The 27655-nt window shown below is 43.4% G+C and overlaps 1 protein-coding gene across 1 annotated transcript in view; it reads right to left on the bottom strand.

Moving 5' to 3' along the window:
• The window catches only part of TFAM (transcription factor A, mitochondrial), a 72819-nt gene that overhangs the window by 18755 nt on the left and 26409 nt on the right, over nucleotides 1-27655 (bottom strand). The window contains exons 3-4 of the mRNA XM_073596347.1: nucleotides 22117-22187; nucleotides 801-950 (exon numbers count right to left, since the gene is read on the bottom strand). Of these exons, the coding sequence (XP_073452448.1) occupies nucleotides 801-950; nucleotides 22117-22187 (221 nt within the window). The remainder of the gene's footprint in view (nucleotides 1-800; nucleotides 951-22116; nucleotides 22188-27655) is intronic.

The following is a 27655-nucleotide window of genomic DNA, read 5'->3' as shown; positions in this document are numbered from 1 at the left end:
AACCAATCAACATACGCTTATTGATATTTTTTTTTACCAAAAATACGTAGAAGAATACATATCGGCCTAAACTGAGGAAAAAAAAATATTTTTTTTATATATTTTTGGGGGGTATTTATTATAGCAAAAAGTATAAAATATTGCGTTTTTTTCAAAATTGTCGCTCTTTTTTTGTTTATAGCGCAAAAATTAAAAACCACAGAGATGATCAAATACCACCAAAAGAAAGCTCTATTTGTGGGGAAAAAAAGGACATCAATTTTGTTTGGGTGCAACGTCGCATGACCGCACAACTGTCAGTTAAAGCGACACAGTGCCAAATTGCAAAAAGTGCTCTGGTCAGGAAGGGGGTAAAATCTTCCAGGTCTGAAGCGGTTAATTCTGAACACAGCTACAGCCCCAGTTATAAGAGGGTGTGCACACTTTCGTTTTTTATTTTTAAAAACAAAAAGATGAAAAGATTTCAGTTTGTTTTTCAACTGAGTTGTACAGTTTATAGATCACATTAAAAGGTGGAAAAATTCTGAGATGATTTATCTTAGTCTCATTTTTTTTTTATATTACAGAAACCTGGCATTTTAACAGGGGTGTGTAGACTTTATGTGCTCGAGCTGCCCCCCCCCCCTCCCCCTTCAATCCGTCAGCTCATGCAGATAGCGGAGGAAACAGACTGCAGACAGAAATCACGCTCCCTTATAAAATGATATTTTTGTTCATTTTTCATGTCAGAGTTTTAGAAACACTTTAAGGTATGATCAGCGTATACTTGTTACTGATCTTGTGCAACATTTATCCCTTACCCTTTTCTGTCTCCTCTTTTTTCTTCTTTGCTTCGTCTGCTTCCTTTTCTCTTTCAGTACTTCCTCGTCTAGAGGATCAAGGCTCTCTTTGTATTGTTTATAAATTTCTCTGTATTTCAAAATATCAACCCTTGCAGCATCTATATATACCTGGTAATAAGAAAAAAGGAGCAATTATCAATTGTCTGCTCATAGATCTCTAATGTGGGAGCTTTGCATGTCATACAGAACAAAGCAAGAGCTTTGTACTGTATCGCATGCAGTATGATGCAAGTCCTTGCAGAGGCCAAGAGATATACCCCGCCAGTTGTCTGCTGCCACTCAGGGCGCACCAACATCCAGCGCCAGACAAGGATTAACAAGCAGCTCAGGCATAGAAGGCCCACCAGCTCACACCTAAACAAACTTTTTTATTGCCAAAAGGAACAATGTTTATGTACTGACACCACGAGAGAGTACAGGTGACTGAGTGCTAGATGTGTACAGACGATAGTAAAGTTACCCAAGTATTTAAATAGGTCCGTCTGAGGTTAGGCAGAGCACAGGGCTCACAATGCTCCAAAAATCTTCTGAAAAACCAGCATGAATATTAAGTCTGGGCCAATCGATGTCACCATGTGAAAACAAAAAAGCATAACTCAGTTTGAAAATAAGTATAGTTAGGCAACTATGCAGCAGGAGTAGACTGTGGAACTTGGAATAACTTGGTATTAGCCAGTGGTAATTTTTGGCATTGTCAGAGAGACCTACTACTTGTCATAGCATAGCTGTCGGAAGGGTCTGCTACAAATGCCCATATGCTGGTGTCTTAAGGTAAATAACACGAGGATAGAATTTTGAAATCAGGAATTTCTGCTGAAATAAGTAAAGAATTCAGGGCAGGCTTGTAAAACATATGTTCTGCAAAGTTCACAAAGTAGACAAAGCAGTAGTCAAGAGGGAGATAGGAGACTGGTCCTTCTTTCTTCAGCGGGCACTGAGGTGACGTGAAAGCAATATGTAAAAGTTACTAATTCACAGAATCTACACTTAAGTGGCGTTATTTACTAAAAATATTACCACATTTCTTTAGCTACGGTAGTAGTAGTTGGTTACATTCAACTTGGCTTTTCTGTATGTTGATGATTTTTTGTAAAGTTTCCAAGCCACTTCTTTAGTTCAAATGCGTGTCAGGAAGATACACCAGCATTGACTGTCCAAGAACAGATTTGGAGGTGTAATGCCCCGTACACACGGTCGGACTTTGTTCGGACATTCCGACAACAAAATCCTAGGATTTTTTCCGACGGATGTTGGCTCAAACTTGTCTTGCATACACACGGTCACACAAAGTTGTCGGAAAATCCGATCGTTCTGAACGCGGTGACGTAAAACACGTACGTCGGGACTATAAACGGGGCAGTGGCCAATAGCTTTCATCTCTTTATTTATTCTGAGCATGCGTGGCACTTTGTCCGTCGGATTTGTGTACACACGATCGGAATTTCCGACAACGGATTTTGTTGTCGGAAAATTTTATCTCCTGCTCTCCAACTTTGTGTGTCGGAAAATCCGATGGAAAATGTCCGATGGAGCCCACACACGGTCGGAATTTCCGACAACACGCTCCGATCGGACATTTTCCATCGGAAAATCCGACCGTGTGTACGGGGCATAAGAGTTGTGGAGCCACACTTATTAAAATACTTAATTCTATCCTCACTGTTAGGAAGTAGACATGTGCATTCGTTTTGTCCGAATGCATTTTTGTCCGAATTCCAGGTATTTTCGTTATCGTTTTAAGAAACGATAACGAAAGTGCAGAATCCGAAAAACTAAAGATCTGACATAAACAAATGCTTTATTTTCATTTTCATTGCTACAACAGTTCGATATAGATAGGAGATTCGACATGATGATGACAATAACAATCTGTGTCCATCAAACCTGTGGTCGAATGTGCCTAACCTTAACTCTATTAGTCCAAGATTATTCTACATAGAGAGAAAAGATTCGACGTAGGGGAGAAAAGATAAATAAAAATAATGATGATGATGATGATGATGATGAATGTTATTGGCTGATTGTAACCAAAGAGGAGGCGCAGTAAAATAGCTAGAACTAAGTACACACGTACTTTGGCTTATGGTGTCTGTTGAAAGTTCTAAGAAGATTAGACGGAGCAGGTAAACTATACAGCGTCGTACAGTTTAGCTGCTCCTTCGAATCTTCTTTGAACTTTCGACAGGCACCATAAGCCTTCAATGACAGATTCAACCTTAATTTGGATTTTCGGACGAATGCAATTTTTTACGAAAAACGAAATAAAAAAAAACGAATTTCGAGAGTAATTAAATAAATGTATTTTTCAGACGAAAACGAAATTCCTAAACAAAATATTTCAGTGTGCACATGTCTATTAGGAAGTCTTCATAGGTCTCATTTCCTTAAGTTACATGGCTGAAGGTGTCAACTGTTTTCAAATCACTGGGGTAGAAATGTTTAAACTGCAATATATATGGAAGACAGATGGTATCAAAAGACCCTACCCCTGTTCGGGGATAGCTGTTCTAGTTTGACCTAGATGGCCTCTTTCACGCCTCTTACGAACCAGTAGTCCTAAAAGCACATATCCCACATCGACAATTGGGGAGTCACTTTAGACCCTTATCTGGTGAGATGATCACCTCCAAAAATACACATGTAATTCATATTAGCAAAATATTGAGGTAGTCAAGCAAATAATCAGCAAGAGGAACTTTCAACTTAAAGATTACATAAAAATAATTTTAATTTTACAATAATATTTAAAACCCAAAGATGAAAATCCATCCCAATTATTAAAAGATTATATATGAAGCCACTCCATAAATCACAGGGTCTGTGTACTAGCTTATAAGGGTGTGTCAAAAATATTCACATCAGGGGTACAATATATAATGAATGAAATAACGCATAGGGGTTTATTCACTAAAGCTGGAGAGAGTGCAAAATCAGTCTCACTTCTGCATAGAAACCAATCAGCTTCCAGGTTTTATTTCCAAAGCTTAATTGAACAAGCTGTAGTTAGAAGCTGATTGGTTTCTATGCAGAAGTGAGACTTATTTTGCACTCTCCAGCTTTAGTAAATAAACCCCATGATGTCAAATAAAACATGATCATGAACCAGTATTCCCTCCAACACATTTCTCATGTGAAACCTGTGTCTTCAGGACAAAGGAACCCGAGTATCTAGTTGATAAAAATCAACAAAGGTCCTCACGGTATAGTTGTACAAAGAGTAGATAGACAAACATCCCCCAAACATCAGAAAATGTCACAGCGATAAATCTCATTTGTGAATGGTATCCGTGCATCTCTCAATTTTCCATCCCAGTACAAAAAGGCACCTGACTTTCTGAGGGAAAAGGATCTCCAGACGAAGAACCCACATACAGTCAGGTCCATAAATATTGGGACATCGACACAATTCTAATCTTTTTGGCTCTATATACCACCACAATGGATTTGAAATGAAACAAACAAGATGTGCTTTAACTGCAGACTTTCAGCTTTAATTTGAGGGTATTTACATCCAAATCAAGTCAACGGTGTAGGAATTACAACAGCCTGTATATGTGCCTCCCACTTTTTAAGGGACCAAAAGTAATGGGACAATTGGCTGCTCAGCTGTTCCAAGGCCAGTTGTACGTTATTCCCTCATTATCCCATTTACAAGGAGCAGATAAAAGGTCCAGAGTTCATTTCAAGTGTGCTATTTGTATTTGGAATCTGTTGCTGTCAACTCTCAATATGAGATCCAAAGAGCTCTTACTATCAGTGAAGCAAGCCATCAGTAGGCTGAAAAAACAAAAAAAACCCTTCAGAGAGATAGTAAAAACATTAGGTGTAGCCAAATCAAATGAACTGTTTGGAACATCCTTAAAAAGAAAGAACGTACCGGTAAGCTCAGCAACACCAAAAGACTCGGAAGACCACGGAAAACAACTGTGGTGGATGACTGAAGAATTCTTTCTCTGGTGAAGAAAATAGAGTTAGGTACCTGGTAACTCTTTTTCTAAGAAGTCTTCCAGGGCAGCATCAGAGATAGGCTCCTCCTCCCTGAAACAGGAAACACATTAGTCCACCATTATAAGTTTCACAGTCTTACCTGCGTGCCTCAGTTGTATTAAAGCACCAAAGGAAATCTCAGTAAATCTTAAAAGCTCCCCCGTTGTACCTGGTATTTGTCTTTTCAATGGTGGGAACTAGTGCTGCCCTGGAAGACTTCTTAGAAAAAGAGTTACCAGGTACCTAACTCTATTTTCTCGAATCGTCTTCCAGGGCAGCATCTGAGAGGATGTATCAAGCAATACTTACTAGGGTGGGGATAGAAGCTGGAGCACCTTGCGACCAAGTGCCTAGTCTTGGTCAGACAGCTGGTCTATGCGGTAGTGCCTTGCGAAGGTACTGAAGCTCGACCATGTCGCTGCCCTGCAGATCTGCTCTGGAGTTGCCCCTGCTTTCTCTGCGACCGAGGTAGCCCAGGCTCTGGTTGTGTGTGCTCTGATCCTGCTTGGCGGAGTGAGGCTTTGTGCCTCATAGGTCGTCTGTATGGCCATTCTTATCCATCTGCTGATGGTATTCTTGGAAGCCCGTTTCCCTTTGTTGACTCCTGCATAAAAGGACAAAAAAGGGAGATCGTTCTTCGCCAAGCCTTCGTTCTTTCGAAGCATGTTTCCTACATCGCGTTTGTTGTGAGTGTGTCTCTTTTCGCTAGCCATAGTTTTGGAAGCAAACGTATGATGATATTTTGGGTTCTATGGAATGTTGAGGGGACCTTGGGCAGAAAGGCCGGGTCTGGAGAGAGAATTATTTTGTCTAAATGTATTAGGCAGTATGGTTCCATTATAGACAGTGCTTGGATTTCGCTCACTCTTCTGGCTGATACTAGGGCCACAAAAAGTACAGTCTTTAAGGTGAGGTTTTTGTCTGAGCTATCTTCCATACAAATGGAGGGGAAAGAAATCCTCTAAGTACTGTGGGCATGTCCCAAGTTGGAGTTCTATTCATTTTGGCTGGTCTAGCTCTTTTGAGTGACATCAGGAATCGCTTTATCAGCGGGTCCTCTGCTAGTCTTGTGTCTATGGACGAGGAGAGAGTGCTGCAACATGTACCTTCAGCGTACTTGGGGAAATATTTTTGTCTGCTCCATCTTGTAGAAAATCCAGGATTGTTGGGATTATTCCTCTTTTGGAATATGGTTTGTTTCTGTTCCAGGAGAAAAACTTTTTTCCCTCACTTCCTCGTAGATCGCCCTAGTTCCGGGCTTCCTGCTGTTTAGGATGGTATCGATCCCATTGTCTGACAATCCCTTGTTCTGAAGTCTCACCCCTTCAGTACCCAGGCCGAAAGCTTCAGGCTTCTGTGGTTCGGGTGGTTGACTGGGCCCTGCGATAGGAGATCTGGCTGGTCCGTCAGTGTCAGCTGAGGCTGGATGCTGAGGTTTTTCAAGTGGCTGAACCATGCCCTTTGTTGCCAGTGCGGTGGTATTAGTATCACCATTAATCTCTCTCTGCCTTTATTTTTTGAATCACCCTTGGTATGATGGCAGTTGGAGGGAATGCATAGCATAGTTGCCATACCCAGCTCTGGTTGAAGGCGTCTATGCCGCTGTTGCCATCTATGGGGTCCAGAGAGAAGAATGTTGGTGATTTTGCAATCGCTTTGGAGGCGTATAGATGTACCTCGGGTACTCCCCACTTTTGAGTGACTTGTGCGAAGGTCGCTTGGTTCAGAGACCACTCCATCTGTTTTATGGTCTTCCGGCTCAGGAAGTTTGCCAGCGTATTGTCTGTTCCTTTCAGATAGATACCTGATATTGACTTTGTTTGATTCTGCCCATAGTAGGATTTTCTCCGTCAGCTTCATCAAGCTTCGGGACTTTGTCCCACCTTGCCTGTTTAGGTATACCACAGTCGTGACGTTGTCCGATTGTAACTTTACGTTGCTCCCCTGTATTGCTGGTTTGAACGCCTTTAATGCTTCCCCCACGGCTTTTAGTTCTCTCATGCTTGAGGAGGCTTGGGACCATTTGGAGGTCAATATTCCCTGTGAGCAGAGGCCCTCCAAGTGTGCCCCCCAGCTTAGGCACTGGCATCGGTGGTGATCCCGATTGGCTTGGATTGGGCCCATTTGCGTCCTTCGATGTATCGAAGTAGATTGAGCCACCATTGTAGTGTTAGTTTGACTGTGGTTGGAACAGGAAAGGACCTGTCTAGGGATGAGTGGCTGCCATCCCACTGGGACAGAATGTAGTTCTGTAGAGGTCTCATGTGAATCTGTGCCCAGGTGATAGCTGGAATAGAAGACGTCATCAGTCCTAGTACAGTCATACCTTGTCTGAATGTTATGGCGTTGGTCCTTATTAGGAAGGTTACTGCCTGTGTGATTTTTTCGTTCTTTTCTTCCATTAGGAAGGTTTTCGTTAGTCTGGAGTCCAGTGTATATAGCCCAAATATACCACTCACTGGCTTGGGGTCATCTGTGATTTTTCTGCATTTATTATCCATCCCCGGTTTTGCAGATAGGCCATACTTGTGCACAGGTTGCTTTCTAGGGCCTCTGCTGAGTCCGCAAAGAACAGTAAATCATCTAAATATGGTATTATGCCAATACCTAGTTGTCTTAGACCTTTTAACGCTTCTGCCATTAACTTTGTGAAGATTTTTGGTGCGGAGGAGATGCCGAAAAGGAGAGCTGTGTATTGAGGGTGCGGCGTAGTTGCTGGCCCTTGTACTGCGAACCTCAGGAATTTTTGGATGACCCTCCTTTATGGGGGCATGTAGGTAGGCATCCTATAGGTCTATTGTCGCCATAAATGTCTCCCGTGGAAGGATGTCATGTCTTTGGAGTGTGGGAGGAAACCGGAGTACCTGGAGGAAACCCACGCAGGCACAGGGAGAACATGCAAACTCCAGGCAGGTAGTGTCGTGGTTGGGATATGAACCAGCGACCCTTTTTACTGCTAGGTGAGAGTGCTACCCACTACACCACTGTGCTGCCCTCCCTAGGTGTGTCACTCTCCAGAAGTTCTTGAAGCTGGGTTAGCCAGATTGATAAAGTCCGGGCTGTGCAGGTGGAAGCTATTGCCGGATTTCCATGGGGTCACTTAAGGTACCGGCGTCGTCAAAGGCCAAGTCAGATTTATTTGTGACTTTTGCCAGAGAACCATCCACTTTGGGGCATTTAGCCCAGGTTTTGGTGCCCGTCTCTGCAAACGGGTCTGCGTTTGACTGTGGCTGGCATGAAGAGAGTTTCCTCTCTGGGTCTTCGCACTCATTTTTTTAAAGATATCTTTATGAGTTTGGTGTACAGGGAATGTACTAGACTTTCTGGGTTGTAGCTCCTTATACATCTTGTCATGTATTGTAAGTTCTGCGGATTTATGTTCTTTAATACCTAGTGTGTCCGCTATGGCTTTTAGAAGGCTATTCGTATCTCCTGATAGAAATAATGTTGCCCTCTGAAACCGCATCTTCCTCGTCGGAGTCTGAGCAAAGTTCATTCTCCGATTCGGATTCTTCCGAATCCTCTTGTTCTGTCTGTTCCCTGTTACCTGAAGGAACGCATATCCGGTGGTAGACGGGGTATTGGTCTGACTGACGCTTGATGGCGCTTCTAACTTTTTAATAGCTGAGCGTAGAGGCGCCATGGTGCTCTGTATTTCTTTCTTGAAAGAGCTGAGCAGATCTTTCAGATGCCCTTGCGATTCTTTGGCCACCATTTTGTCTATACATTTTGATATAGGTTTTTTTTTTTTTTTTTATTTTCCATTCTGGGGAAAACCGGGGGCTGCACAAAGCACATGTTTTGTTGCTTTCCACTTCCCTTTCCTCAGGCGTCTTTGCCTGAAATCAAGCACAAAAAAGGTCCCCATGAGGTAGGCGGGTAAAGGCTGCCTGTAAGTAGGCAGTTTTACAGTAAGGTTAAGACAGAGGTGACTCTTGAGTATTCTGGCTTACCTTGGAGCTGTCCTGGCTTGCAGGATCTGCAGGGAAGGGTGGAGAAGCATCAGACATGGTCAGCCACCAGGATCCTCTGCTTAGAGGGGCCTTTTTAACTGCTTCCTGCTTAAGCTCCGGCCCCGCCCCCAGCTGACCCCATGCAGGTTGGTGGATATACCTGCACATGCCGCTGCAATTGGTATCCTCCCTTCTGGGCCCAATAGGGAGGGGGACTCTGCTGCAGTATGCATGTATATTGATATATTTGCTATTATTAAAAATCTTTTTTTTTTTTTTTTTAAATTCCCACCCCCGGAAGTGATGTAACCGTAGCCCATTCTGTACCCCTGGAAGCATGCTCCAGGAAAATGGCCGCTAACCCGGAAGGGTCTCTGGCGCCATCTTGGTACACCCCACCAAGCCTCCATGAGGAGAGGCTTGTTTTTGCGGTGTGTAGAGGACGCCGATCGCGGCAAAAAAAAACGGCAATCAAGTGGGCGGCGGGTGCGGACATAGGATAGGGGTAGGGGAGGAACAAAAAATAAGCCATGAGGCACCTACCGGTCCGGCGCGGCAGCGGCTGTAATCAGGGGGTAAGGCATCCATGCACCCACACCACTGTACGCTCTTCATGTCTGGGAGTATGTTGCCAGAGTTTGCACATGGCGTTCCCTGGTGAAAAAACTGCAGCAGGTCCCTTGAGCAGCGGCATGGGGGAAATGTCAGTGCATTATTGCAGCTTAGGGGGATGATTGCAGACCCCTCTGTAGGGGTGAAATCTCAGACAGAACAATACTGCTCAAATATGCTGCCCCTGCTCGCCCTCCCAAGGCCCGCTGGGCTGGATGGGATGCTGGCAGGGAGTCTCCTGCAACTAGCACAGAGACTGAAGTAAAATAATAAACGTTTCTTTTGCAGCTCCTGTGGGTCCGGAGGAAACACAAACAACTGAGGCACGCAGGTAAGACTGTGAAATTTATAATGGTGGACTAATGTGTTTCCTGTTTCAGGGAGGAGGAGCCTATCTCTCAGATGCTGCCCTGGAAGACGATTCGAGAAAACACCCTTCACAACAGTTGGCCAGATCAAGAACACTCTCCAGGAGGTAGGTGTATGTGTGTCAACAATCAAGAGAAGACTTCACCAGAGTGAATACAGAGGGTTCACCACAAGATGTAAACCATTGGTGAGCCTCAAAAACAGGAAGGCCAGATTAAAGTTTGCCAAACAACATCTAAACAAGCCTTCACAGTTCTGGAACATCCTATGGACAGATGAAACCAAGATCAACGTGTACCAGAGTGATGGGAAGAGAAGAGTATGGAGATGGAAAGGAACTGCTCATGATCCAAAGCATACCACCTTTTCAGTGAAGCATGGTGGTGGTAGTGTCATGGCGTGGGCATGTATGGCTGCCAATGGAACTGGTTCTCTTGTATTGATTATGTGACTGCTGACAAAAGCAGCAGGATGAATTGTGAAGTGTTTCGGGCAATATTATCTGCTCATATTCAGCAAAATGCTTCAGAACTCATTGGACGGCGCTTCACAGTGCAGATGGACAATAACCCAAAGCATACTGCGAAAGCAACCAAAGAGTTTTTTAAGGTAAAGAAGTGGAATGTTATGCAATGGCCAAGTCAATTACCTGACCTGAATCTGATTGAGCATGCATTTCACTTGCTGAAGACAAAACTGAAGGGAAAATGCCCCAAGAACAAGCAGGAACTGAAGACAGTTGCAGTAGAGGCCTGGCAGAACATCACCAGGGATGAAACCCAGCGTCTGGTCATGTCTATGCGTTCCAGACTTCAGGCTGTAATTGACTGCTAAGGATTTGCAACCAAGTATTAAAAAGTGAAAGTTTGATGGATGATTGTTAATCTGTCCCATTACTTTTAGTCCCTTAAAAAGTGGGAGGCACATATGTAAACAGTTGTAATTCTTACACCGTTCACCTGATTTGGATGTAAATACCCTCAAATTAAAGCTGATGGTCTGCAGTTAAAGCACGTCTTGTTCGTTTCATTTCAAATCCATTGTGGTGGTGTATAGAGCCAAAAAGATTAGAATTGTGTCAATGTCCTAATATTTATGGACCTGACTGTAGTAGTCTTTCCATCTATCAACTCTTTGTACAACTATAACAAAAAGACCATTGCTGAATTTTATCAACTTGGGTTCCTTTGTCCAGAAGAAGCATGTTTTACTTGAGAAATGCGTTGATGAAGGCAATATTGGTTTATGATCATGTTCTATTTGAAATTATGCTTTATTTCATTATATATTGTATCTTTGGTATAAATGTTTTGTGACACACCCTTTCAAGCTAGTACTCACACCCTGTGATTCATGGAGTAGCTACAGTGGGGCAAAAAAGTATTTAGTCAGCCACCAATTGTGCAAGTTCTCCTACTTAAAAAGATCAGAGGCCTGTAATTGTCATCATATACCTCAACTATGAGAGAAAAAATGGAAACAAATCCAGACAATCACATTGTCTGATTTTTGAAAGAATTTATTTGCAAATTTTGGTGGAAAATAAGTATTTTGTCAATATCAAAAGTTCATCTCAATACTTTGTTATATATCCTTTGTTGGCAATGACAGAGGTCAAACATTTTCTGTAAGTCTTCACAAGGTTGTCACACACTGTTGCTGGTATGTTGGCCCATTCCTCCATGCAGATCTCCTCTAGAGCAGTGATGTTTTGGGGCTGTTGCTGGGAAACACAGACTTTCAACTCCCTCCAAAGGTTTTCTATGGGGTTGAGATCTGGAGACTGGCTAGGCCACTCCAGGACCTTGAAATGTTTCTTACAAAGCCACTCCCTTCGTTGCTCGGGCGGTGTGTTTGGAATCATTGTCATGTTGAAAGACCCAGCCATGTTTCATCTTCAATGCCCTTGCTGATGGGAAGAGGTTTGCACTCAAAATCTCATGATACATGGCCCCATTCATTCTTTCATGTACACGGATCAGTCGTCCTGTTCCCTTTGCAGAGAAACAGCCCCAAAGCATGATGTTGCCACCCCCATGCTTCACAGTAGGTATGGTGTTCTTTGGTTGCAACTCAGCATTCGCTCTCCTCCAAACACGACGAGTTGTGTTTCTACCAAACAGTTCTACTTTGGTTTCATCTGACCATATGACATTCTCCCAATCCTCTTCTGGATCATCCAAATGCTCTCTAGCAAACCTCAGACGGGCCCGGACATGTACTGGCTTAAGCAGGGGGACACGTCTGGCACTGCAGGAACTGAGTCCCTGGCGCTGTAGTGTGTTACTGATGGTAGCCTTTGTTACGTTGGTCCCAGCACTCTGCAGGTCATTCACTAGGTCCCCCCGTGTGGTTTTGGGATTTTTGCTCACTGTTCTTATGATCATTTTGACCACACGGGGTGGGATCATGCGTGGAGCCCCAGATCGAGGGAGATTATAAGTGGTCTTGTATGTCTTCCATTTTCTAATTATTGCTCCCACAGTTGATTTCTTCACACCAAGCTGCTTGCCTATTGCAGATTCAGTCTTCCCAGCCTGGTGCAGGTCTACAATTTTGTTTCTGGTGTCCTTCGACAGCTCTTTGGTCTTCACCATAGTGGATTTTGGAGTGTGACTGTTTGAGGTTGTGGACAGGTGTCTTTAATACTGATAACAAGTTCAAACAGGTGCCATTAATACAGGTAATGAGTGGAGGACAGAGGAGCCTCTTAAAGAAGAAGATACAGGTCTGTGAGAGCCAGAAATCTTGCTTGTTTGTAGGTGACCAAATACTTATTTTCCACTATAATTTGCAAATAAATTCTTTCAAAAATCAAACAATCTGATTGTCAGGATTTGTTTCCACATTTTGTCTCCCATAGTTAAGGTATACCTATGACAATTACAGGCCTCTCTCATCTTTTTTTTTTTTTTTTTTTTAGAACTTTATTTAGGGAATGCAGATTATACATAAAATTTAACAATACAATATGACAGTAACCTATTTCTGTTAGTATTTTTCACACACAAAAAATATAAGAAATTCAAGTATACATTTGTTTAACAGCAAGCATGGATCCTTTGAAATGTATTATTGGGACAGGTAGTTGTAGGTTAGCGATTCCAGCTTGATTTATCCAACAGTGCTGGAGAGAGTGCCCTCTATCCGAAATAAGTAATAAACTGAAACTAAGCTTAACTCAAAGAGGGCACTCCAACCACCCATTGTAACTACCTTTGTGACCTCTTGGGAGGTCACACCAGTCTAACCCTGTTATCTGAGTAACGCTCTGCCATCTTTTAGTGAGTTAAATCTATGTATTGCATTATATAAAAATTATGATGTTCAATCCTACAGACATAGGAGTGGCATCAAAATGGGATACTGCAATCCGGGGTTTTTTTTTTTTTACCCCCTTCCCCCCTTACTGATGGGGAAAAGGGGCAAAGGACACTAGTAGTGCCAAAGAAGAAGAAAGGGAATAGGAATAAGGGGAAACATAAGTGGGAAAACAAGAAGGAAGGAGGGGTAGGCATAGGGTTCCGGCGAGGCTGACGACCCGTAGCCCCGACGAATATAGGGAACGGACACCTATGTGTACGAGTTGTATTCATCCGAGAAGCGGAACAAATTCCAATGTGTCCAACGAGTGCTATGTTCCTCCTCTTTTTCCCTGAGAGCAGCTGTGAGGCTCTCCATTTGCTGGATATCACAGACCCTGTTAAACCATTGTGTCACTGTTGGAGCAGACTGTTGCTTCCACATGCTGGGAATACATGCCCTAGCCGCGTTCAAGAGGTGTTTCAGTAAAGATTTGCTATACCGCTTACTAGACATCGGAGTCAGATTCAGGAGTACTGCCGCCGGGTTGTTCTGGAGAGCCACATCAGTGAGCTTGTGAATGATTTCCAAAACCTGTCTCCAGAAAGGAGTCAGGGCCGCACATTCCCAGAAGATGTGGATTAATGTGCCATTTTGTGCGCCACATCTCCAACATAGGGGACTGTGCCCCGGGAAAATGGATGCCAGCACCGCAGGGGTCCTGTACCATCGTGTCAGGATCTTGAAGGTAACTTCTTGGTATTTGCTACACAATGAGGATTTATTTGCAAAGAAGAGGATTCGGGTCTTTTGGTCTTCTGTAAACGTGATGTTTAGGTCTCTCTCCCACTTCCCTAGGTATGGGGGATCCTGTTGGGACATATGGGTCAGTAAAATGTTGTAAGAATGAGAGAGAGATTTCCGAATTGGCTCCTCGCCCATGCACAACTCCTCAAAGGGTGTAGGTTGTCTGCAGAAACCCGTGACTTCTGGAAGGGATCTGAGGAAGTGTGACAATTGTAAGATCTTCCATCTGCCCAATATGGAGGTGTTAAAACTAGGGTATATGTTAGATGGGTCATTCCAACCTGTAGGCCCACAAAAAGAGGAGGCTCTAACTAGGTTCCGGTCCAAACGTAGCCGAAAGGACCTATCAGAGAGGCCTGGGTTGAAATCCGGATGTCCAATTATTGGTGTCATTGGGGAAGGAAAATTGGGTGTCTCCGCCACTCTGGAGTATCTACGGAGTTCCTCCAAGGTGGTGTCACGCAATGGGTGGGAAGGTAAAAATCTGGAAGAGTGAGTTCCACTCCAGGGTAGACCCTCAATGGGAAACGGAATTGTTTCCTGTTCTAGTCCAATCCACAGCTTATGTGATGAGTGCCTGCACCAGTCTACAATTCTGTTCATGTGGACTGCTGTGTAATAGAGAGCTGGGTCAGGGAGGCCCACGCCCCCTCTAAGTTTTGGTCTTTGTAATAGGGATCTCTTGAGCCTCGGTGGTTTGCCCTGCCAGACATATCTGACAAATACTGAGCGTAACTTACGGAAGAAGTCCTGTGGTATCTTAACAGGCAATGCCTGAAGAAGGTAAAGCAATCTCGGCATGATGTTCATTTTTAACACATTGCATCTACCGAACCAGGAGACCGCCAGGCCCCTCCATCTATCTAGGTCTGAGGAGAACACACTCAGAAGTGGTTGAAAGTTGAGTTGATAAATGAGGTGTAGATCAGAGGGGATTTTTGTGCCTAAATATTTGATGGCCTGAGAAGACCACCGGAAGGGCAAATTGCCGCTAATGGAGGCCCGGGAACTAGAGGTAAGAGTGATGTTTAGCGCTTCTGACTTTTGGAGGTTAATTTTGAAATCTGATAATTCCCCGTATTTACGTATTGCCAATAGTAAGTTTGGGAGAGACGTATGAGGATCTGAGATGTAGAATAACAGGTCGTCCGCATATGCGGCAATTTTATGGTGATAAGTGTTCGTCTCAAGTCCCCTGATGTTCGGATTAAGCCTTATATGTTGTAATAAGGGCTCTAGTGAAATTATAAAAAGGAGTGGGGAAAGTGGACATCCCTGCCTCGTACCGTTACTTATCTTAAAGGGGTTAGAAGTAATCCCATTTACCCTAACTGTTGCTGTGGGAGTAGAATATATGGCAGAAATCCAGGATAACATGGGAGCCGGCATGCCAAGGCGTCGCAGGGTGGCCAAGAGGAAGGTCCAGTTTACCCTGTCGAACGCCTTTTCGGCGTCCGTAGATAACAGAATGAATGGGATGTTGAGGCGTTTAGCCCTAGCTACCACATTTATCGTCCTGATGGTATTATCTCGAGCCTCTCTGTTACGGATAAAGCCTGTTTGGTCTAAAGGGATTATGCGTTGGAGAACTGCACCTATTCTCTCCGCTAGAATTTTTGTGAATAGCTTCAGGTCGCAATTAAGAAGGGAGATAGGCCTGTAACTCGCGCACATGAGAGGGTCTTTTTCAGGCTTAGGGATGACAGATATACTGGCTTGTAGGATATCTGTAGGTATGGCGTGATTGTCCAATATAGCATTGAAAGCAGTAACGAAGTGAGCTGTCAATTGAGTTTGGAAGGTCTTATAATAGTTGATGGTGAAACCATCGGGGCCTGGCGCTTTCCCCGTCGGGGTGTTGGCTAAAGCCTTTGTGAGCTCATCTGGGGTAATAGGCTGTGAGAGCAAGTCTATCTCCTCTTCGTTAAGGGAAGGTAGTTTCGCCGCTGCGAGATACGCCTCTATAGAGTCTACACTATTTTGGTTCCGTTCCCCTATGGGAGAGGAATGTAAGTTGTACAGGGCTTCATAGAATAGCTTGAAAGACTCAGCCATTTCTGCGGAATCATAAACCTTGGATCCTGTTGAAGAAGATAAGGCGGTGATGTAGGAAAGGTTGCGTTGGGTCCTTATGGCGTTTGCGAGCGTTCTGCTGCACTTATCTCCGAATTCGTAAAAAGTTCTGCGTGTCCTCAAGAGGTTATTCTTAGCGTGAAACAGAGAATGCTCTCTGATTTGCTCTCGGAGCTTGGTTACTTCTGCCTCTGTTGCCCTGTCTGGATGGTGTTTGTGACGTTTTTCACAGTCGTGTAATTTTACAAGTAATTCAGATAGCGTTTTTTCTCTGGCTACTTTGAGTCTGTGGCCATGTTTGATAAATATTCCTCTTATGTAGCATTTATGCGCTGACCAGATAGTTAGCGGGTTGGGGACCGATTGTTTGTTACTCTCGAAAAAGAGATTCAGTTCTCGCAAGATGTCTGCTCTCACCTCAGGATCTTGGATAAGAGATTCGTTTAGACGCCAGGTGGCTCTCTGGGGAGCCGGGCGCTTCCAATTTAGGGTCAAAGAGATCGGGGCATGGTCCGAGAGTGCAATGTGCCCAATCTGTGCCCCCGAGACAAGAGGGATCGTAGCGTGGGAGACCAGGAAGAGGTCAATCCTGGAATAAGAGTTGTGGACAGCCGAAAAAAAGGTGTAATCTCTCTCTTGCGGATGAAGAATCCGCCAAATGTCAACTAAGCGATAAGAATGCAGTAGATCCCTGATTTGGTTCCGGTATCGCAAAGATAGGGCCGAGGAGCCCGACGATGTGTCCCTACGGGGATCTATAGTTAGATTAAGGTCTCCCCCTAAGACTAGTGTTCCCTCTGTGAAGGCAGCCAAAGCGTCCAAGCATGCTTCAAGCACCGGCAGTTGGTCCACATTTGGCAAGTACAGGTTCGCAAATGTGAATGTCTGTGACTGAATAGTACCTTTGACAAAAAGGTATCTACCCTCAGGGTCAGCATGGAGATCCCTCAGCTGCCAGGGCAAAGTTTTAGCGAGGAGGATACTTGTCCCTTTAGATTTTGAGGAGGGTGAAGCACTGTGGTACACTATTGGGAAATGCTTGCTGTGGAGTTTAGGGATACAATCCGCCCGAAAATGGGTCTCCTGTAAAAACACGATCTGGGGTCTCTGCCTCCAAAGATCTGAAAGGCAACTAGACCGCTTCTCGGGAGCATTTAGGCCCTTCACATTCCAGGATACAAACTTCAGAGACATGTCTGAGAGTGCAGGGTCGGGTCGCCAGACCTCGCCAGAAACCGAAACTGTTAGCGAGATGGGAGAAAGGAGGGGAGGGGGAAAACAGATTAGAGTAAAAGAGTTACAGGGAGAGGGTGGGGAGGGGCACAAGTAGGATCAAGAAAAGAATAAGAGAGGAATAGGAGAACAAAAAAGGAGAAGTAAGAACAATCTAAGTCTCCAATCGGAGAGTTACTGCCTAATAGGGCAGCTGGGGCCTAGTGGGGGAAGAGGTAGGGCACTTCAGAGGTCAGGCTCCCGGAACGCGAGTCCCCCCCAGCCCATTTTTCATTAGGTGCGGTCCTGTCGGGAACCGCATTAGGCTTTGTTGAAAAGAGATGGCTCTTTAGTTACACATAACATTTAACCCTTTCACATTCAATTTAACATAACACTTTTTAACTTTATAACCGACAAAAACAAGACATTAAGAGTTGCCCTAATTGAAAGAACTATGTCAATTTTTGATCTCTCGTCATTATCTCTGTTTGCTAAGTGGGTCGCTAATCCCACCGGGCTCCAGCCAGATGAGAGCGTCCCTTAACCCCTTATCTGAGTCCCTACATCTGAGTGAATCAATTTCCGTCTGGAACAATTTTAGGGTCCCAAGGTGGGATAGATGGTAAGAAGGAGGAGTGGATGGGGGAGGGGGTGAGGAGAGGGGAGAGGAGGGTGAATGTGGGGAAGGGTGGGGAGAGAAAAGGGGTAGGGAGAGAGGGGGAGTAGGGGACCATTAGTAAGATAACAATATCTCTATAGAGACATTCATCTTTGGTTATTATAAAAGTTTCTACTCCTGATACCAGCTAGCCCTTCTATATCCCATCTTAGAAGTTCAACTCACTTCGGTGGTAAGCTTCAAAGTTATTAAACAGTGTAAACTATGTGTACTCGTTTCCGCGTCTTATAGTGTGGTACAAGCTGCATATCATAAACAACTGAGTGATTGCTAAGCTATTATCAATAAAGTCCATTATCTCTGGATTATAACAATAAAGACGGACATATCTGTGTCTTCTTAAGGATGATCCCGCCTGTGGGACCCGCTTACCATTCTGTGTACTTTTCCTCTGTTCCTGGTATATATAAAAAAAAAAAAAAAAAAAAAAATTTCCACTAACCAGGATACTGGGACCTTTACTTGTCTCCATGGAACCAATAGGCCAGAGAGGTACTAGAAAGTCAATCCAGGTGAGCATCCGAAAGGGTACAACAATAGGAAACCAAGTAGCCAAGTTCAGGCTTTAGGGCGACTTTTCTCTGTAAGTTCAAAGTTCGTTGTCCTGAGGGGCCAGCGGCCTTCTACGCTGTGATCTGTTGTTGCGTCGCGATCTTTGAGGTCTGCCCGAGGGGTTCCCTGCCGGTATGTTAGTAGCGGGTGTCAGGACAAACGCCAGCCAGTTAGGTAGTGACATCGAAGGTAGCCCGAGGGTGTTGAGAAAGGTGGGAACCTCTCTAGGGTGTCGCAGGGTGTAGGTGCGACCTCCCTTCCTTGCGATTAGATGAAAAGGATGTCCCCATTTATAGGTGATTCCTTCTTCACTGAATTTCTCTAGCAGGGGCTTCATGCAACGACGCATCTGTAGGGTCCTGCGGGAAACATCTGGCAGGAGAGATATCTGGGCTCCATCAAAGTCAATATGCCCTCTACGCCAGGCTCTTTGTAGAATGTCCTCCTTGATGGAATAGTTATGCAGGCAACAAAGGACATCTCTAGGTCTATCCTCTGCTGCGTTTCTGGGGCCAAGGGTTCTGTGGACCCTGTCAATGGCAATTGGCGTTTCTGTTGGGCGCTCTAAGCAGTCATTAAATAACGCCGTTACTGTCATCTTTAGGTCCGCTTGCTGAGTCGCTTCTGGTAGACCGCGGATTCTTATGTTACGCCTACGGCTGCGGTTTTCCTGGTCATCTAGCAACAAATGTAGCTATGCGATTTGGTCTGCCATCTCATTTTTGGTGTCATTTAATTCCGTAAGACCCTGGCGCAGAGTTGTAGTGTCCTCCTCAATGGTAGTGACTCTTGAGGTGACCTCCGTTACAGATTGCCTAATTCCAGCAATCTCTCCTCTTAGCGCTGCCTCCATTCTAATGGCCACTGAGTCCAGGTCATCTCTAGTGGGCAGCTTTTGTAATAAAGCCCATAGTGCCTGCTCTCCAGTAAGCACAGATGGGGGCATATGTGGAGGCAGGGACAGTGAGGCAGAGCTCATGGAAGCTTGCTGCAAGATGGGCAGAGGCGCACCAGGAGTTAAGTTCCGTGGCTGGGAGCGTTGGATGTCTTGTGAGTCCCACTGCGGAGTGCAGCTGGGTTCTCCTCCCGGGCTTGTGAGTGATACGAGGGATAGTGAGCGAGGGAGGCAGGGGGAAAGGTCACTACTCGGGGAGAACGGGAGCATATCATTACCCTGGTCTTGTCTCCCTCTACCTCCTGCCGGCACACCATGCCCCCCTCCCTCGCCTGTGTTCGGCGCCATCTTAGAATAGTCCGGTGTAGAGGCCGCCGGTTGTTTCGGCACAAGGTATCTCTCCATCTCTATTCACGCTTCCCCCGCACAGCTGTGCAGTCTTCCCTGTCTGTGTGGGTATGCTGAGAAGCCAAAATATGGGATTTTTCTGTGCGGATGGTCTGAGAATGAGCCGCGGCCCGGGAGCCCTCTGCAAAACACGGCTTCACTCTTCCATGCCGAGACCACGCCCCTCTCTCTCATCTTTTTAAGTGGGAGAACTTGCACAATTGATGGCTGACTAAATACTTTTTTGCCCCACTGTATATGTGCTTCATATATATTGTTTTAATCATTAGGATGGCTTTTCCTCCTTAGCTTTTAAAAGTTTTTGTAAAAACTAAAATTTGTATGTCTTTTTTTTCAGTTGTTTTAAGTTCTTCTTGATGATTTGCTGGACTACCGCAATATTTTGCTATTATGAATTACATGTGTATTTTTGGAGGTGATCAGCTCACCAGATAAGAGTCTAATATGACTCCCCAATTGTCAATGTGGGATAATAAGCGCTTTTAGGACTACTATTTAAAAAAACTTATTAAAATTATTTTTTTGGCTGAAGCTACACTTAAAAAAAAAATGTACCTGTTCTAACTTACAAACAAACTCAACTTAAAGCGGAGTTCCACCCAAAAAGTGTAGCTGCTGACTTTTAATAGACAGGCACTCACATGTACCACGGTCTAGCTATGCGGGCGCACAAAGCTTCGCTACTCTTCCCTTCACAACCGGACGAGCACTGCGCATGCACGAGCCGTGTGTTGTGAATGGCCGGGCAATCTTCTGGAACCTGTGATGTGTCCCAGAAGATTGCAGTAAGGGAGGGGGTGGAGGTGAACTTCCTTCAGGCGCCAGGGGAGGAAGTGGGAGCTGGGTGCCTGTCAAAACTGGGTACACGCTCCCCCCCCCCCCCCCCAAAACAAATGACATGCTAAATATGGCATGTCAGGGGGTCACCAGTACTTAAAGCGGAAGTTCCATTTTTGGGTGGAACTCCGCTTTAAGAACAAACCTACAGACCCTATCTTGTTTGTAAACTGGGAACTGCCTGTAGTTAAAACAAGCTAATCGCCACAGCAGCAGCTGTTAGCTTTTTTTTTTTTAATACAGCTGCCTTGCAGTTTTTATGTAAAAGTGATCAAGCTTGCCATGATGGCAAGCGAGAGCATATCAGGGAAAAAGTGTGAACCAAAAACGCTCAGCATTGAGAGCTTCCAATTCAGAGCTATTAAAATCCTGGCTAGAAAGCCAGGTAAAGAACTGAACGAGCACAAGTCTGCTTGGCTGGAGTAAAGGGCAGGGGACACATTAGGGGTTTAATAGACCTGTCAACTGCTCAATGCTATGACATAGGGGGCTTTAAATCCCCTTGTTATAGAAATAAAGTAAAAAAATGTTAAAGAGTTAAATATAATAAAATAAATATAAAAACAAAAAGTGCACACATGTAAGTAAACAAGGTTATATCGCAGCGCATGCCAGAGTGAAAGCAAGAATCTGTCTCTCATTTAAATTGAAAGCTGATCTCCATATTTCCTTTAAAGCGGTTGTATACCCACTGGGTTTTTTTTTCCTACACCCCAAGGGAAAAGGCATAATGAGCTAGTATGCACCGCATACTAGCTCATTATGAGATACCTACCTTAGAACGAGGCGCCGGCATCTCATCCTGTCCACGCCGAGGGAGCTGACATTTCCCCTCGGCGTGTCTTCTGGGTATCGCGGCTCTGGCGCTGTGAATGGCCGGGGCCGCGATGTCATCACTCCCGCGCATGCGCGCGGGAGACTTCTGTCCGGCAAGCTCCGGAGTTTGCCGGGCTGTCAGCCGAGAATCCCCTGTGCGCATGCGCCGCTGCAGTCAGCGGCTCATTGCGAGGGGAATATCTCCTAAACCGTACAGGTTTAGGAGATTTTTTTTTTTTTTTACCTACAGGTAAGCCTTATTATAAGCTTACCTGTAGGTAAAAGTTAAAAAAAAAGGTATACAACCACTTTAACTTTAGGCTTCGTTCACACCATACGAGGCTAAGAAGTGATTGAAAAAACGTGGAGATTTCACTTGCAGAGAGTTTACATCAGTTTTCATGTGCATTTCAGTGAGTTTTTACAGGGCACATAGAAAACAATTGTTTTTTTTTTTTTGAGCCTTTGCAGCTTGCGTTCACAAAAACTGAACAAGACCTAAGAGTTGCAGCGGCTAGGAGCACTCTAGAAACTTTATTGTAGCCTCAGCTCCTTACAGTATAAAGTAGTGTGTTTTAGCAGCAGGATGAGAACTTCCCATCCCAATGCCTGAACAAAGTCGACCCTATGAATGAATGCACAGCTTCCTCTGATTGGCTGAAGTGGGGTTTGTGACATCATCAGCCAGCCTCAGCCAATGCCATGGATCGAATTTTAAAAATTACAGATTTATCTCAAACATATTTAAAGTTCAGCATAAAACCTTACTTGTCTTTCAGCTTCTGAAAGTGCTCTCCATTCATTCCCAATAATCTTGGCAAGTTCAATCATTGATGCCTCTATAAATAATAAAAATACAAATACATTGAACAAGCTTAAAATGACCGCACATGAACAAAAATAAATATATAACTCTGTGGAAATCCCTAATATAACACTAGAGTGGACTTTTCATCTTTACCCAAACTGTTCATCAGGCACTTTCTCTTAGTTTAGTAAATAGCCAATTTTTCACATTCCACTTCCACCTTTGTCACTGAAGCAAAAGTGATGTTCCTTCAGTCACCTGCAACCTCCTGGGATATCCCTGTTACAAATTATAAGGCCTGTTGGTTAGGGAATGCCGATTACCGAAGTATCATAAGATTTTACGATTGCATTAGGGCTGAAACAACTAATCGAATAATCGACAACTAATCGATTATGAAATTAATCGATTACTATTTTCATAATCGATTAATCGGCCAGTAACATAATGGGGTTAAAAAAGAACTAAAATTAGGCTTTTATAGTACAAAAAGAACAAATCGCTACTGTAAATATTACTTTCACAGGTCTACAGAAAAAAAAAATGAACCCCTTACAGTAGTGATTATCTGCTTTTTTTGGTACTATAAAGGGCTAATTTTAGTTTTTTTTAACCCCATTATGTTACTAAACGTCTTAGACCTGAGTCACATCTATGTGTTTTTTGGTGCTTTTTGCAGAAACGCATCACAGTTTATTTACATGATTTCCTATGGGACCCATTCACATCTATGCTTTTTTCAGCCGCTGCGTATTTGGAAAGGGTCAGTGACTTTTTTTTTAACGCAAAACGGTGCTTTTTTGGTTCAATATACTTCAATGGAGAAGCTGCAGAAAAGCATGTAATGCGTTTTTTGCAGCAATTTGTGTTTGTGTTTTTTTAATCTGCCCAACAACAAATTGGCCAAAAAAAATGCAAAAACGCAAATCGCAGCAAAATCATGTGTGCAAAAATCAAAACACACAGCAAAAAGCACTGCAGAGACAGATCAAAAGCAAACTGCATAGGTGTGAACCGAGCCTTATGCTGGTCACATGGATCAATTTTCAGACGAGAATATTCAGACGAAAAATCTTTGTACATTGGCTAAATGAAAGAATGTTTGAAATTTTCACTTGTTTTTAACATTCTGTCTTTAAAATTAATGTCATTTCTGAACGAAAACCACGTACACTGTCTGAAAATTCCTTTGACCAAGAAGTTTTCTATTTCCAAATTTTCCCGTAACTGTGGTTGAAAATGAATGTCGATTTGACCCCACTAACTATTATGCCGCATACACACGGTAGGACTTTTCAGCTACAAAAGTCCGACAGCCTGTCCGACAGACCTTCGACGGACTTTCAACAGACTTTCTAACGACCGGACTTGCGTACACACGATCACACCAAAGTCCGACGGATTCGTATGTGATGACGTACACCGGACTAAAATAAGGAAGTTGATAGCCAGTAGCCAATAGTTGCCCTAGCGTGTGTTTTTGTCCGTCGGACTAGCATACAGACGAGCGGATTTCTGGGTCCGGCGGAGTTACGACGTAAGGATTTGAAGCAAGTTCCAAATCTAAAGTTCGTCAGATTTGCGATTGGAAAGGTCCGCTGAAGCCCACACACGATCGGATTGTCCGCCAGATTTGGTCCGTCGGACAAGTCTGGTCGAAAAGTCTGACCATGTGTACGCGGCATTAGAAAATCAAACAAACGTTCTTAAAATGACATTTTTTTTTTGAAGGAAGACATTGTTTTTTAAATAAAAAAAATTTGATCTCTGAATCTGATGTTAGTTACCAGATTCACCCTTTAATAGTATATAAGCATATCACCCCTAATAGTACAGCTGCACGATTCTGGCTAAAATGAGAATCACGATTTTTTTGCTTAGAGGATAGATCACGATTCTCTCACGATTCTCACGGCGTAACATCATCTTTCACATTAAAACAAAAAAATTGTGCTAACTTTACTGTTTCGTTTTTTTTAATTTATTGAAGTGTATTTTCTCCCAAAAAATTGCATTTGAAAGACCGCTGGGCAAATACAGTGTAACATAAAATATTGCAGCAATTGCCATTTTATTCCCTAGGGTCTCTGCTAAATATATATATATATATATATATATATATATATATATATATATATATATATAATCTCTAATGTTTGGGGGTTCCAAGTAATTTTTTTTAGCAAAAAATATTGATTTTAACTTAAGAAAGAAGTGTCAGAAAAAGATTTAGACTTTAAGTGGTTAAACTTCCTGCATTTACACCTTGATTAAAGCTTGGCAGATTGCCTAGGTTATTTGTTTACACAGAGAAGTTTATCCCTTTGATCTAAGAAGGAAGTTAGATACAATGTTTCAAGTTCTAAACTTGGCAGACTGCCTGGATGTTTTCTTTTGACAGCTGAGTGAACAGATAATCTCTCCACTTGTTTATATGAAAGAATCGGCAAACTCAGCAGGAGAGATTGTCAGGGGAGGTGAATCGAGATCACGATTTTTTAACGATTAATTGTGCAGCTCTACCTAATAGTATATACAGTATGTCTCCCCTAATAGTATATCTCCTCTAATAGTATATACAGTATATCTCCTCTAATAGTATATACAGTATATCTCTTCTAATAGTATATACCGTACATCTCCTCTAATAGTATATCTCTTCTAATAGTATATACAGCATATCTCCTCTAATAGTATATACAGTACATCTCCTCTAATAGTATACACAGTACATCTCCTCTAATAGTATACACAGTACATCTCTTCTAATAGTATATACAGTATATCTCCTCTAATAGTATACACAGTACATCTCTTCTAATAGTATATACAGTATATCTTCTCTAACAGTATATACAGTATATCTCTTCTGTCTGTTATTCTCTGAGTGGATTACATATTTTGCTCCCTAACCATATAGTTGGTTATTTATATTTACCACTGCATAGAGATATTTAAGAATAAATTGCCTTTTTTTAAAACTACATATTAACTAAATTATACACCACACTTTTTTTTAAGATTATTAACCAATTAATCGAAACAATAATCGGCCAACTAATTGATTATGAAAATAATCGTTAGTTGCAGCCCTAGATTGCATAGAATGATTCATGTTAATCACATGGTGCCCTCTCAGTGTTTTAATAAAGAAAGCTGCAGTGTCTGCATCTCTTTAGAAGCATTTAACCCTTTGGGAGTATATCTCTTTAAGGCCTTGCTAACACCATGGTGCAGAGAGGTCAGTGTTCTGCAAGGGCACATGCATGAAAATTGATGTCAACGTGCATAAAAACTCACTGAAACACACATAATTGATGAGAAACTGATGTTAACTCGTGTCTCTGCAAGTGAAATCTGCACAGTTTTTCCATCAGTTTTTATGCACGTGTGGTGTGAATGGGCCCTTAAACTGAAATTCTATTGCAGAGGATGCCTAAAATTTGACTTGCATCTTAGTGCAGCACTGCAGACTCCTTGGAAATTTAGTGAGCCAGTCACACAAGTAGGAAATTACATTTCTGGGGGCATTCTTAATAATAATTGAACACAATATGGATTGTCAAGCAATTGTATATGCTATATTATTTCTTTCATTTGTTATATTTTTTTCCATGAAAGTGGAGTTATCCTTTGACAAATATACAGTGGGGACGAAAAGTAATCAGACCCCCTTAAAATTTTTCTTTGTTATATTGCAGCCATTTGCTAAAATCATTTAAGTTCATTTTTTCCTCATTAATGTACACACAGCGCCCCATATTGACAGAAAAACACAGAATTGTTGACATTTTTGCAGATTTATTAACCGCTTGCCGACCGCCTCACGCAGATATACTGCGGCAGAAGGGCTCGTACAGGCAAAATCACGTACCTGTACATTGCCCTTTAAGAGGCGGCCAGTGAGCTCCGTGAGTCGGGTCGCAGGTCCCGCGGACTCGATCGCCGCGGGGATACCCGCGATCGCCTCACGGGGAGGAAGAACGGGGAGATGCTGATGTAAACAGCATCTCCCCGTTCTGCCTAGTGACAGTGTCACTCGATCTCTGCTCCCTGTCATCGGAGCAGAGATCAGTGACGTCACACTCACAGCCCATCCCCCTGACAGTTAGTAATCACTCCCTAGTACTGATTTAACCCCTCCCCGCCCCCTAGTGGTTAACCCCTTCACTGCCAGTGTCATTTACACAGGAATCAGTGCATTTTTATAGCACTGATTGCTGTATAAATGACAATGGTCCCAAAAATGTGTCAAAAATGTCCGATGTGTCCGCCATAATGTCGCAGTCACGATAAGAATCGCTGATCGCCGCCATTTAAAAAAAATATATATATATTAATAAAAATGCCATAAAACTATCCCCTATGTTGTAAGCGCTATAACTTTTGCGCAAACCGATCAATAATCGCTTATTGGGATTTTTTTTACCAAAAATATGTAGAAGAATACGTATCGGCCTAAACTGAGAAAAAAAATAGTTTTTTTATATATTTTTGGGGGATATTTATTATAGCAAAAAGTAAAAAATAATGTGTTTTTTTTTTTCTAAATTGTCGCTCTATTTTTGTTTATAGCGCAAAAAATAAAAACCGCAGAGGCGATCAAATACCACCAAAAGAAAGCTCTATTTGTGGGAAAAAAAGGACGTAAATTTTGTTTGGGAGCCACGTCGCACAACCGCGCAATTGTCAGTTAAAGCGACGCAGTGCCGAATCGCAAAAAGTGCTCTGGTCAGGAAGGGGGTAAATTCTTCCGGGGCTGAAAAAAAAACTGAAATATCACATGGTCCTAAGTATTTAGACCCTTTGCTGTGACACTCATATTTACCTCAGGTGCTGTCTATTTCTTCTGATCATCCTTGAGGCTGGGTTCACACTGGTCCGACAAACGCTCCAACATTGAGAGCTCATATGTCGCATGATGTGTGAAATTCAATGTTTCCCTATGGGAGCCGTCCTAACTGGTCCGACACAAGTCGTTCCTACTTTAGAAATGCCCCCTGTACTACTTTGGTCCGACTTTGATCCTACTTCAGCCCACTGACTATCATTGAAGTCGGATCAAAGTCGGATCGCTGTCTTGCATGATCCGACTTCGGCATGCGACTTGTGCTCAGATGATCTTGAGGGGGAACTCCGCGACAAATTTTAAATAAAAAAACGGCATGGGTTTCCTCTCCAAGAGCATACCAGGCCCTTGGGTCTGGTATGGACCTCAAGGGGAACCCCCCTACGCCGAAAAAACGGCGTGGGGGTCCCCCCCCAAAATCCATACCAGACCCTTATCCGAGCACGCAGCCCGGCCGGTCAGGAATGGGGGTGGGGACGAGTGAGCCCCCCCCCCCCCCCCGAACCATACCAGGCCGCATGCCCTCAACATGGGGGGTGGGTGCTTTAGGGCAGGGGTCTTCTTCCGACTTCAGGGGTCTCTCCGGTGTCCTGATCTTCTGCGGCTCTTTTGCTAGCGGTGGCCCGGACTTCTGCCTTCTACCTTCTTCC

Source organism: Aquarana catesbeiana, linkage group LG08 (assembly GCF_042186555.1).
Source record: "Aquarana catesbeiana isolate 2022-GZ linkage group LG08, ASM4218655v1, whole genome shotgun sequence".
Taxonomy (NCBI): Eukaryota; Metazoa; Chordata; class Amphibia; order Anura; family Ranidae; genus Aquarana; species Aquarana catesbeiana.
Note: the sequence above shows the minus strand (reverse complement) of the source record. Positions and strands in the feature narration are given on the sequence as shown.